The sequence below is a fragment of the Phalacrocorax carbo genome, chromosome 1 (genome assembly GCF_963921805.1).
Source record: "Phalacrocorax carbo chromosome 1, bPhaCar2.1, whole genome shotgun sequence".
Taxonomy (NCBI): Eukaryota; Metazoa; Chordata; class Aves; order Suliformes; family Phalacrocoracidae; genus Phalacrocorax; species Phalacrocorax carbo.
Window position 1 is genome coordinate 87,439,487 of NC_087513.1, and position 12,927 is coordinate 87,452,413.

Below are 12,927 nucleotides of genomic sequence, written 5' to 3' on the forward strand. Positions count from 1 at the left end.
TACTGAGCATCTGCTAGCTTCACTGTGTGAAGAAAACTGTTATAAAGAATCTAGCCTGAGTTTTGCAGCTCCAGCTTTACAAATGCATACAGAACCACACAGATAATATGGATATTTAAGATTACAACTAGCTTCTTACTGTCTTATTCTATCTTTCTTTCTTCAAATTATGTTTTATACATACTACTGTACAGAATTGTCCTTATGATGTCTGAAAAAAACCAAAAAACCCAACCCATCCACCACAGGCTTTTTGAAGCACCCACCATCAAATCCTCATAAATATCCCAGAAAACATCTGGGCAAGACATCCCCAGCTTGATTTTTATCAGACTGATAAGCTGTTCTTTTAAATAGTCTAATGCAAATTATTTCCAGGGCTTCCTGTCTAGGTCAGGAGCCTTTCAAAACTCAGTTGTAACATTCTATTTCCTCACCAGCTTGAGGATAACAAATGGATGAAAGTCTACACATAATGTTTCCTCCCTTCAACAATTCTTTACATTCCAAATATATAACTGGAGTTCTAGAGCCCAGTGTGGGAGGATGAGCAAACAAATGGGTTAAGGCAGGTCAAGGTATCTCAGTTTAAAGAGACATTAAATACATAGTGCAGTCCCTAGTGGTAATATTGACATGCCCCACCAGTACCATGCCCCACCAGCAGCATATTTGCATGGACAGTACTGGAATTATTTTCTCCCAGCTTCAAATGCCTGCATTTCAGTGCCTTCTCAGCCTTCTCACACTTCCAGCTGCACGGACTGCTTGTTTGTGTGTAGCGGCAGCAATGCAGTGTGCCCCAGGGTTTTCATTTTGAGCTCTGTCCCTCCTGTGTTCTCTCCATGCCTTCACATTCCCTCCGCAGGAAAAATCAGGAACAGGAAGGTAGTAATTCTTTTAGAAAAACCACACTTTTCCTGTCTAGTTCATGGAATAATCGATGATGGCATAAAGGCAGCCTTGAGGAATGCCTCCCAAAGGCCAGGCTGCATCATCAGTAGTCCTTTCTCATGAACGCTTAGGCAAAGAATTTGGTTTACAGCACTATGAAGCTTTCCATAATTTTGCCATATTTCTGAAAAGCAAAAAAGATAGCGCTTCCTACAGGAACTCCACCGTGCTTGGCAGCAAAGATCTCCAAATCTCGGATCTGAACAGCATCCTAGTACATGTAGTGGATCAACTGACTAACATTTCATTAAAATCTATTAGAACCACTAGATGAGAAGTGCTGCCAATTGTATCTACTACACATTGATAACCTACTCATTCTGGGCCAAAAAGAAAGGTAAGCCAGCTCAGTCTGCCCTGTTTTGCCCTAATAGACAGCCCTCTAATTAGATGTGAATATACCTCCAGTAATCCAGGATGTGTGGCTGAAGGTGTATGAGCCAGGTACATAAGCTCAGATCGTTCAAGGTATCTGGGGAGCTAACTGCCTACACATCTGGGCCTCAGCCTGTTGTTCGAAGCATCTAGAATTACTTTAACTCTGATGGCAAGGTCTGAATGAGGTAAGTGTTGAACTTTAGTAGTCAATTTTTTCCTTGCTTCAGAACTGATCAGCTTTTCCCACAGCTAGCTTACTGCCCCAAAATAACAGCAACATATTTGCACCAGCCTGGAATCCCAAGCACTGAGCTCTAAAAAGGAACATAAAGTGCTGATTGAACCTTTTGTGAAAAAGCTACGTTATGATCTCCGAAATAAAATTCCATCACCTCCGAAATGAAAACTACCCTAGAAGTGATTCAGTTTCAGGGTAGCCTTTTAATACACTCAAACTCTCACACTTCTTGGTGGCATAGCTCTGTCTTTCTAGTGTTGTCTAAACATCATTAGACCAGAAGACGGCCTTTCAATTTCAATTTCAGTTCATTAATTTTCTGTCCTGGAAAGCAATAGTTGGTGTTGCAAAATGCAAAAAAAAGTTCAAATAAATCTTGCAAATGTCAGACTTTTGTATAACAGGGAACCAGACAAGTTGCACTTCATTGATCCATGCTGGCAGTAACGACACTCAAAGTTTACTGTCGGGAGTTTGCAGTAAAAATAACTAATTCATCAGTGCTTTCTTTAAATTGTTATTGCTTAGTCATCATAGGATTTTGTGGGATGGTGAAGAAAAGCAAAGATAATTCAAGGCAAATGGAAGATGATGTGTTCACCAAAAAAAGCTTTCTGTTGGCATTTAACATGTATTTTAAAGAAAGCTAAGAAATCCTGTTTTCTTTCATTTTGCTCCCAGTCTTACTTTGTCATACCTGATGACAGACAGTCACAACGCTTTATGAAGTTTGTGTACTCAGAATATATGTGTGTAGAGAAGAACTAGGGTTTAGACACCACAGCCGGTACGTTGGGGCAAACTGCTGAGCTCATCTGTTTATGTCAAATCTCTCCACATTATTTGCAAATGCTGACTAGTACCACTCTTATAAATCACTAGATACAAAACAAGCATTAAGGATGGCATGATCTGAAAACACTGGCACAGGCAGGCCAATACAGTGGGAGCATAGCCAGATTTTAACTAATAGTGACCCTTTTCCATTGATGGCCCTCAGCGTCTTGCAACCCTGCCACAGTAAATGTTTTGCTTTGTCTGAAGTAATGAGATGGAGAGAGGTGGAAAAAGGCCTGGTTTTCATTCTGAGTCATGTTAATGTGAATTAAGGAATTTGGCTGATGGGAATTAGTGCTAATACAGTTTGTTAACTAAGAAAAGTGCTAATTTGAAATCCTTTTAAATTTGATCTGTGTAATGATGTAATGTAAACACTTCTTGCTGCATTTTATTTGCTTAAAGGTTAGTGAACTCAAATGAATGGGTGGTCATGGCAGAAGCTGTACTATATTGATGATAAGGTGCTACCAATTGTCCTTTGCAACTTCTACTTATTACACAACACCTGTCAGTAGTAAGTGGAGCTTTTACATTAAAGCAGGTGAGAGCATCTGATAGGGATGAAAATATTTTTTACCCTTCCTAAAATTATGTCATTTGCTCTTTAAATCTGTAGTGTCCACCTGAAGAAGCTGAGGAATAATACACTGTTCCAGAAAATTCCACAAAGGTAAGCTACCTTTCATAATAACTTCCACCTCTCCCTTATCTCAGTAGAAGGGTGCGAGATGAGGCCCTGGCAGGCAGAGACTGCTCATAGCCTGCTCATCCCCATCACCTAGTTTTCACTGGGCTTTTCCTAATAACAGCTGAGGCTACAGCACTTGCAGGGGGCTAAATCCTGATGCCCTCAGGAATAAGCAAACTTTCAAATCATTTAGGTTTCTGTAGGATGGCTGGCCAAATTACAGGTTCTGAACTCAACTCATTAACTACTGCCGTACGTGGCCTTCCCATATTCTTTTATTTCATATGTCATCTGGGAAATGGCGGTGGTGGTGTGTTCAATGAAGTGCAAGGAAGGAGTCACTCCAGCACAGCTGATGAGGAAGAGGACCACATATGCATAAATACTTTTGTTGGAGCACCATGCCAGGAGCTGATTGGGGGTCGGAGTGGGCTTGGCAGGTATCATGATCCCATGGACCAGCTGCATCTAGAAGCAAGGGCTGGCAGGAGAGAGATGCTGGTCCTTCAAATGTGAGAGATCTCCTCCTCCTCCTCCTGCTGCTGCTGCTGGGAGATGCTGGCTTTGAGGCCTTGTAGTGCCACAGTCTGCTGACCCAGGCAGGGCTATGTGCCGGCCAGGGGGTAGTATTTCAGGGTATTGGGGTCCAGCTCGAATTTTGGAGGTGCAGAATGAGAAAAGCTTGTGAAGTAGTATGAATGGTGCAGGTGGGAAAGCAAGAGGTGTAGGATGCTGCTCTGGTCTGAGGCAAGGCGACTATTAGTTAGCCTTCAGGTTTACAGAAGAATAAACGGTTTAGTGGATGATAGGGTAAGGGATGACAGTGTTTTGGGATACAGTCCTAGAACTGGGAAGTTTAATTGTGGCTGTTATCTAAAGCAGATTTTGGGCACAAGTATGACCAAGAGAGACAGGTGCCAAAATATGGCAGGAAATAGCCATTATTACTCTATGTACTTCTTTCCAAAACCTACTCATTGAACTAGATACTGGGGAGTATATGTGCTCAGAGAAACAGATTGGAAAGAAAGGAAGGGGAATTAAAGTTGAAGCAACAGTTACAGAATAGCATATATTGTTGCAATTTAGTTATTCTGCAAGTAGACATTACCTCCAGAAAATTCAGTTAAAAACCATCCAAGTATGAGTTCACAGAATTAGGACACCAAGGCCAAAGAAGTATGGTTCTAGCCACTTACTAATTCACCATTTCATGGCCATTTATTACCATTACTCCAATCCTAGTTCAGATTGCATGCATTTTTATAAATAACCTCCTCTCCTTTAAAAAAAAAAATAAACAAACCCACCATATCTTTCCACCACTACTTATCAACATTTTCAGTGCAAATTCTGGCATACATCTCAGGCCTGTTTACCCTCCATGGTGTTAATGTTCGGTTTTAATGGATTGGAAACACTTTTATTTTTGCACCAGTAACGGTATAATGTTTCAAATTCCACTTATTTAGGCTTTGCTTTGTTTGGCTGTTGAGACAGGTTGGTGGTTAGTGCTCAGCACTACTGTGTAAGACTCCCTTTCTTGATGGTGGCAGGAGTGAGGAGGGCTGCAGAAGCAGATCTACATGGAGAACCCTCTAACCTTAGAGAAACTATTCCTTTTGTGCCAGAAAAAAAAGCAGACAAAGAGGATTTGAAAGTGCAGGAGAATGGGGTGGGGAGTTTGGCTTCCTGCAAGGGTGGGAAATGTTTTCTTTGGATTTATTTCTTCAGGGAAAAGAATAAAGCCCTGTGATCTGTTTTGGAAAGGCGTAGGAATAAAGCCTGAGATATCTGAAATTGGACTTTTTTGCTGACTGGCAGCACTGAACTGCTTCCAAAATTCAGTTACCTAGAGACAGTAGATCTACAATACCAAATGCAGAGGGAGTCTTCCTTTAAAGAGGCTGTTGCACAGCATCCAGCTGGAATTTGGAAGTCACTTTACTGACAGATGATAATGGATTTCATTTTGAGCTTTGCCAGGAATCCTTATACCATTTGCTATAGAGAGGAAAAGGCATTCTCCTCGCACATGCATGCACGTGGGAGAGAGCAGGCTATGAAAGCATCTTTTCCAAAATTAAATGCAGGGCTTTGTAAGTTTGGAGTTTGGTGTGTGTCCCCCCCAGTAAAACAAAGTTGGTAAGACTAGATGATTCCTGAGGTCCCTTCCAACCTGTGATTCTGTGTGTGTGTGAAGACTCTTAAATGTAGACTTATTTGTATGTATAAAGGAAGTTTGATCTGTTCTGTGTGTTACACTTGTGATAAACAACAGAGGCTACATATATTTCTAACTCAGCTTGACAAGAAATATTCAAGTGAAGAAGAAACAATGACCGGCCAGGCCAACACTAGATGCTAGAGCCAGAGGGAGAAAGGACTATCTACAACTTGCTTTGGTTTTGGCCACATTATTAGACTGATAGGCTTAAATAGGTTAGGTCTATTGTTTTGTGCCTATAGTGGGCCAGCATCAGAGGGCAGGCCTTGCCATGTATGTGACAGATGGACTTGGCTGAATTGTACTGTCTTTACAGTTTAGCTGTTCCTTCTCTCTCTAACCATCCTTGCATGTTCTCACAGTTCAGCAAGCATCTAGCGACCCTTATGTTATTAGGAAGGCCCATTACAATTTGAGGAGGAGAGCTGATTTTATGGTTTCATTATGGTTAGAACTTGGTCTAATTAAGAAAATATTGATCTTTGGCACTAGAAAAATTATAAGCGCACAATTCCACATGGAGAAGGAGAGCGCATTAATATATTTATGCTTAGCTTAACCTTTGTCCCTTTCAGGGCACACACACTTATGATTTACTGATAAAGAAATACACTTTCTAGATCCTAAAGCCAAGACAGATATTTGGTCCGCATCCACGAAGCCAATGCAGTCCATGTGGGAAGCTTTATGCAAATTATATAAACAAATTTAGAGACTGAGAACTAAATTGTAAGGAATCGTTTGGTGGCCAGAGCAGCAACTGTGGGCAAAGACCTCCTACATCCAGCCTGGTATCTGAGAGTTCAGGGAGGCTGTGGAAACACATGCCATAGCTGCCAAATCCGTGTAACTGGTGAGACGGTTGTGTTGTGGGGGGTTGCAAACTTCAGGCAAAAGCTGTTCCCAGCCCAGATGCTGCAGTGCTAGAAACTGCAAAGGAAAGCAAAGTGAGTTTTATGTTCTTCGCCTTCTTCCTTTGTGAGGGGAAAAAGGACTGGACAGTGTTCTCTTAAAACAAACAAACAAAAAGTACACTTATTTTTAAAGACCTTTCTTCTTTTAGAAATACAAGGAATATGAAGGACTGTTTTCCTTAGCAGTGCTGAAGGCTGTGTTAGCTGTTCTAGACAACCTCTGGAAAGTTTTCTAAAACGGAAACAGCTTTCTGAAGCCATAATTCAGGAAGCCTCCCCATTTAAGAAACATTTAAATCTTATGAAAGCAATATAAAGCAATTAAATGTGTTCTTAAGGACTCAAGCAAAGAGGACTCTTTGCTCACTTCTCAACTGAAGGCGAGAAGTTGATGGTTCTTACTGAAAAGATCATTTTTTCCAAATATTTGTCAAGCATTTAAAATAAGTATTAAATAAAAAAAAAAAAAAAAAAGGAAGCACTATTAAAATTAATTCCCCTCTCAGTCAATCCAGCTTTAATCATTTAAGATCTAAACCCTTTACTGGTTCTTTAGTCATCTGTAGTCTTTCAGGAAATATCAAGTAGAGAAGACATGACTTTTACAACTAGTAATGCCTTTCCACTCCCCACACTTTACTGGAGAGCAAGTAAGCGCAAATGTTCTTTAAGTCACCCTACAATAAAAGGCAACCAATGTTTCTTCTTCCCGAAGGAGGTAAAGAGTATACCTAATTTTTAAATATTCCTTCTATATTTTTATTAAAAACGTGGACACAGGAACATGTTATTGCATCTAGCTACTCTGCAGTATTAACCACACACACTTTCTTACCCTGCTCTGTAAATTCGGAATACACAGGGTTGTTAACCCTTCTCCCAGGGAAGGGCAAGCTGCCTTTTAATTACACAGACTATTATTAGAATTGGAAGTGTATTGTAAATTCGTGGCTTTGGTTACTCCGCTCTCATTTGTTCATGTATTCACACACTATGTTTTCTAATAAGCCAGAAAATAAAAAGCTGACTTTATGATTTTCTGGTTGCCAGTCTCCCTGAAAACCTAACCATAAATATTCTTGTCACTAATAGTGGACACAGTTTCACTACATGGAAATGTCAGGCTTAGATGCACGCAGTCCCTTTTTTGTGTAGAAGATACCCCAGACCGCGTATTGTCTGTCTGGAGCCTTAATTTGCCTGTTCTTCTCACCTGTGGCTTATCAATATAGTTAAATTACATTCATTTTTGGTAATACAAGTTTTAAGGTTGCAGCAACTTCATCTTTTAGTTCTCAGAAGGAAGCTGGAGGTTTTCAGATGGCTCAGAGACAACTGGGTGTTTTGTAGTCCAGACCATTTGGAGGAAACAAAGGCTGTAGTTTCCCAATATTTTTTATTTGCCTCTTTTGTCTGTTGGAGGATTTAACTGAGAAGGTTTCAAGTGATGTGGTTGTAAACCACAAGCATCTTTGGCCTACAAGCATCTTTGGCAGCACAACCGAATGGACATGGACAAGCATCCAAACAGAAGACATCTTTAGCTGACTTCACTACTGGAGTACCTATTCTAGAACTATACGCTAGGGCCCTTTGTAATAGGGAATAAATACAATTTATTTCTCTCTTTTGTTCGGGAGAGTGGTGGAGGTAATTTTAAATGAACTGCTATAAGCTCCCAGTGATCTGCAGTCCTACTTCAGCTTGACTCACTATTTGCTGCAACATCCAACAACAATAAACAGCACGTTATCTAGATGCGTTTACCAAGACAGTAAGCAGCAGAACAAAACAATTTCCTTCAGATAATCGTTATTTATCCAAGCAAACACACAACAGATATAAACAGGCCAGTTCATAGTTCTCACAGCTACTGTTCATGTACTCAGAGCTGTTTGTATGCTGACATCAGTCTTGCTGGTTCTCAACCTTCCGAACGACTCTGAGCATACAGATCCAGGTGTGGGCATAATTAAGCAGTTGTCATCTCCCATGGACATCATGGTGGTGCATATTTCCAGCCATACCATCAGGACCTGGGTACACAACCTTCTCCCATCGGTCTTCCTGAAAAATCAGAAGGGTGGTTCATAAGGATGTTTGGCACCATTATCTGTGCTTTCTGCCCATACCTCTGTCCTGTTCTGCATCAACTGCTGATCCTGCCCTGTTCCTCGTTCCCATACCCTGTCAGTGCACCTTAGCAGGCACAGGCTGCATACCCAAAACTTTAATGAAGAACAAGGGTATGGTGGGAATGTCACACTGCCTGTTTCTGTGAACAATTGAAGTCTGATTTTTTTTTCTGGGCAACAAAAGAAAACCTCAAAAAGAGAAAAATGGACACCAGCCAAGAAACAGGGTGGGGGAAAATGTTTATGGATGTTGGCAAATCTACTGTGCCGCTTTCCCATGTTATAAACTACATCACTGTCTGCAAACCCAGGGAAGATACCCTTCTGCAAACTAAGATGATATGAGGCTTGCCTGTCACCTCCCCTATGAATGTAAATTCTTTCTTCTCTACTAAAACCGTGTAAGTAAAGGTGTTTTATTGAGCACGTATGCTAGGTCAGTATCATCCCAGAATGAAATCCTGACTAAAGCAATAATGTGCTGCACAGCAGGGCTTTAAGGCTCCGACAAAATTAAAATAAAGACTTGGAGGCTCTGAGCAATCCTAGTCGGTAAAACGGGGTGGGGGAAGGGCAGCATGTGGTTTGGGATATTTTCACCAAATGTTAAATCACACAGAATATTTCACTCGTCTCCAGTGTGAGATCACGACATGACTCCTCTGTAATGAATTCTTTATCTTGGCAGCTCTCCTGCTTTCTCCCAACTGTGCCTCCCTCTCCTCTTCTGGTCCCAGTGCTGTAACATATGGTAGTATTTGGAGAGTGATTTCGGCCTGGGAGCAGGCCTGGCTGCCCACACCTGTGCGCTCCCCGTCTCGCTGCTCTGCAGGCGGCCGCACTCAGGTCACACTCCAGCACCACGGCGTGAGCTCACGCCTTTGCCCTCCTCCCCGGGCACACCGAGAGCTGCCGGCGGGCTGGTTTCGTGCAGCCCTTTGGATGTGACATTGGATTTGGTGTCTACATGACCATGTGCGGCCCGCTGCCATGCCCCCCGCCAAACGCCCGAAGCCCTCCTGTGCGGCCTCCGCGAAGCCTCTCCTTTGGGCAGCGGGTTCCACGTGGCGGCTGCAGCTGCCCACCCGTGTCGCAGAGGATGCGAAGCGGCTGACCGGCAGCAAACAACGTGCCTGCCCACCCGCTGGAAGCCCCATTAGCGCGCTCTGGCAGCGGCTTGGCGAGGCGGCCGCCGTCGGCCCGGGAGGGGCCCGGGCGGGACACGCACACCCAGCCCTACAGAGCACGGCGGCTCCGCTGGTGGGCACAGAGGCCCCCTCCCCGGCGGAGGGGCCCGGTCGCTGCCCTCGGGAGGGAAGCACGTATCACACGAGCCGGCCGCCGCCGCCGCCCCGCCGGTTGGGGCGGTCGGAAGGCGTCACCCCGCAGGAGCCGGTCGCCACGGCGACGCGTGGAGGCCTTGCCCGCGCCGCCATGGGCCCGAAGCGGCCTAAGACCGGCGGGGTCGCCTCCACGGGTGCTGCGGCCAAGAGCTGGGAGGCCGCGCTGGTGTCCGCCCACCTCGAGGAGGTGAAGGCCGCCGAGGTGCCGGGCCGGGCCAGGGCGGGCAAGGGCCGCCCGGGGAGCAGCGGGGTGGGCGGGCGCCACTACCTGGGGACGCGGGGCACCGGGCTCGAAGCGGCCCTCGCCGCTCCTCTGTGGGGCTGTGGCACTGTCCTTGCTGGGGCCTTCCGCGGGGTCCCCACGGTCGCCGGTGGATCGTCCCGGCGTGGGGAGGAGCTGCTTCCCCCCCTCCCCCCCGGCACCGAGCAGCAGCCCAGCGGGTTACTTGCTTTTCCTCCTCGGCACTTTTCTGGGGCTCTGGGTGCCAAGTTTTGGCTCGGAGTGAACTTTTTATAAACTGCTGAACAACGAGGTTTGATGGAGGTGCTGACACAGCATTAACTGTAGCGTTGAAAATGTGAGGCTGTAATTTTCCTGCTTGAGTGTGTGCAGCTAAAGGCACTTTTTAACTTCTTCCCTCCCCCCCGCCCCCCTTTTATAGCGTGTGAGGATCTAAAGGCATATTTAGGTTTCCAGGTTCTGTGTAAGCAGTGTAATTCTAATAAATCTTGACTTGCAAGAGAGAATTTGGTTTCAAAATAGCATAGTAGTTTAGCAAACAATAATATTTATCTAGCATGTGTTTATCTAGCGCTGCTTCTGCAAGTGAGACAAATGACTTCGACGGCTTCTTTGTTTGGTGGGTTGCTGTTGTGCTCTATTAAAAAACCGAGCGTGTTTGTTGTTGTTGCTGCTGTGTTCTGGGTTTGTTTTGGTTTTTTTTTTGTTTTAGTTTTTTTTTTACGTGCTAGCAGTTCTGGTTAAGTATGAGGACTTCTGAATTCAGGAGGAGGCTTTTAAACTGGCTAATCAGTTTTCCAAAAAATGCCACAGATGTCCAAAAAATCTCTGAAATACTTACTTGCTTTTACTTTTATTTGGTAGTAACCATATAGTACACATTTAGCCAAACAAAATCGTTTTGAAGTAAGCTGCTCAGCTAAGACTGTTGTTTCCCATTTTTCCCTAGAACTTCAGTTTTTCAGTAGAGTTCAAAGGTGCTTGAGCTCTTTCTTGCTTGTGAAACTCATCCCTACTCTAGGAGAACCTCCTGTGAAGCATGAGAAGGGGGTGGAGGTTCAATCTCCATCACCTACTCAATTCCTGACCTTTCTCCTGAGCTTACTAGCAAGGTGCCAATTAGTGATTTTATTTTTTTTATAGTGGTGTTTATTGTGGTTGTGGATATTGTCCAGTGAATTCACTGAACAAAGTGCTTTGTTTGCTCTGCTGCTTCTATGTTTAATTTATTACATTTTTTTAAATGCGAACTATTGTATTGAAGTATTTTAAAAAGTAGGAAAAAATGCTTAAAATTTGGGAAATTACAGAATTAATATCATTCAAGACCACACATTGAGGCAGATGGAAGGAAATGTTGAATACATTAACTGACTGTGGCAAGAATTCTGTAGGAAAAAATACGTGATCGCCTAATTAATGATTATTGTAATGCCTATACCCATGGGGACTGCCTTAAGATTCCTTGGTTCCTTATTTCTGGTATTGTCCAACCATTTTCTGTTCCAGTTAAGCTAATTCTACTTTCTCTGTCTCACTGTTAGTAGGCAGAGCCTTGGGAACACAGGAAAAACTGTCTCCCTGCTGTGGTCAGCTTGAACTCAGGCTTTTGTGATGCTGGGCAGCCACTGAAATGTCTTATTGCAGGAAAATTTACTCAGCTCTTACAGTCATGGGCAGGAGCAGACTTAGTGCAAAACTGTCAAATGCCAGCAAATCTCTTCTGAGCATGTGTGAATCAAGATTCATCAAGTTATGGCCAAATGTGGGTACACATAATGTAAATAAACATGCTCTGTAAAAGAACATCTTTGACACAAGTATGGCTGTGCTGCCAGATTTTAGTTCCTTCCTCTCAAACACGGCGGGAATTGAATGTCTTAATTACTTAATCATATAGGGTTTTTTTATTAAAGGATAAAAATTATTTTTAAAAGTCAAATCTCATTCTGCAAATAGTCTAACCACAATATCCTCCCTGCTCCCCCCACGCAAGATTTAAACTCGAATATACTGAAAGCAGCCTGTAAAAGAGAGTGTTGAGCAACTTTAAGTGTCACCAGACATACTGCACAAAATTATTTCTTACTCTTCCTAAATATTGTATATGATATACCATATGAATCTGAAGTGATTTGGGAGATGACAGGAACTCCTATCAATGAAAAAAATTTCTCTCCGTGTGGTTAATATATAATGAATTTTTAAATCTTTTAATTGTATCAATTTAGAGAATATGCTTTCCCTTTAGTGGAGTCTAAGGGAATTTACTAGAACTGGTTTTAAATTGAACCAGATAGACTGAGCAATGAAATTTCACATTTTAATGTGTGTTTATGGCTTACAATATTTTATTAGTCTGATCTATGAAAAGCAGTTATTTTACCAGTGGTGTTAAGATTTTATGGATGGGTATGCTAACTAAAATATGATTTAAATGATATTTACTAACCAAATAATTGCTTTTACTAAATGCACTGTGAAAACTGGCAAACAGACAACTTAAAAATACGTACAGAGGAAATATGCGTATTGCAGAGCCTCACATTATAGTTTATGTACTTTTTTTCTTTCTAATGTGCTATGCAGGCGAACATGGAGCTGCATGTTGTATTTGCCTTCAGATATTTGTCAAGGTATTTTGGCTGGGTTCACTGCGGAGCTAAATTACAAAATATAAATTAAGATTCTTAGTTAGTTTTAAACTTTGCATGCTTTAAGTAGTTACAAGGCATTATTTGCTAAGTCAAAGGTGAATTCTGGGCAAATACAGCCCTTAATTGAAATAATAATTTTAATAATTGTAATCTATTTTATCTTTGTTATTAGCTAGTATAACTAAGGATAGCAACTGGAAGCCACATTCTGCTTTGACTTGCCATCAGTATGGTTTCTCTCATTCTACTGGCATTTTATGGCCTGAAAATTGAACTGAAATTAAAGCCTGTAAAACCATTTAAAATGTTCTG

At 42.6% G+C, this 12,927-nt stretch overlaps 1 protein-coding gene across 4 annotated transcripts in view; it reads left to right on the plus strand.

Annotated features, from left to right (window-relative positions):
- The first annotated feature begins 9,484 nt into the window (after positions 1–9,484).
- Positions 9,485–12,927, plus strand: part of SPAG17 (sperm associated antigen 17) — a 115,499-nt gene continuing 112,056 nt past the window's right edge. For 2 of the 4 annotated variants that reach the window (XR_010375159.1, XM_064465226.1), the window contains exon 1: positions 9,486–9,919. Coding sequence is in view for 3 of the 4 variants with exons in the window: in XM_064465226.1 (XP_064321296.1) it covers positions 9,809–9,919 (111 nt within the window). In the remaining variant the exon portion in view is untranslated. Of the gene's footprint in view, positions 9,920–12,927 lie in introns of all 4 variants that reach the window. The other 2 variants (XM_064465217.1, XM_064465238.1) reach the window with 2 other exon arrangements.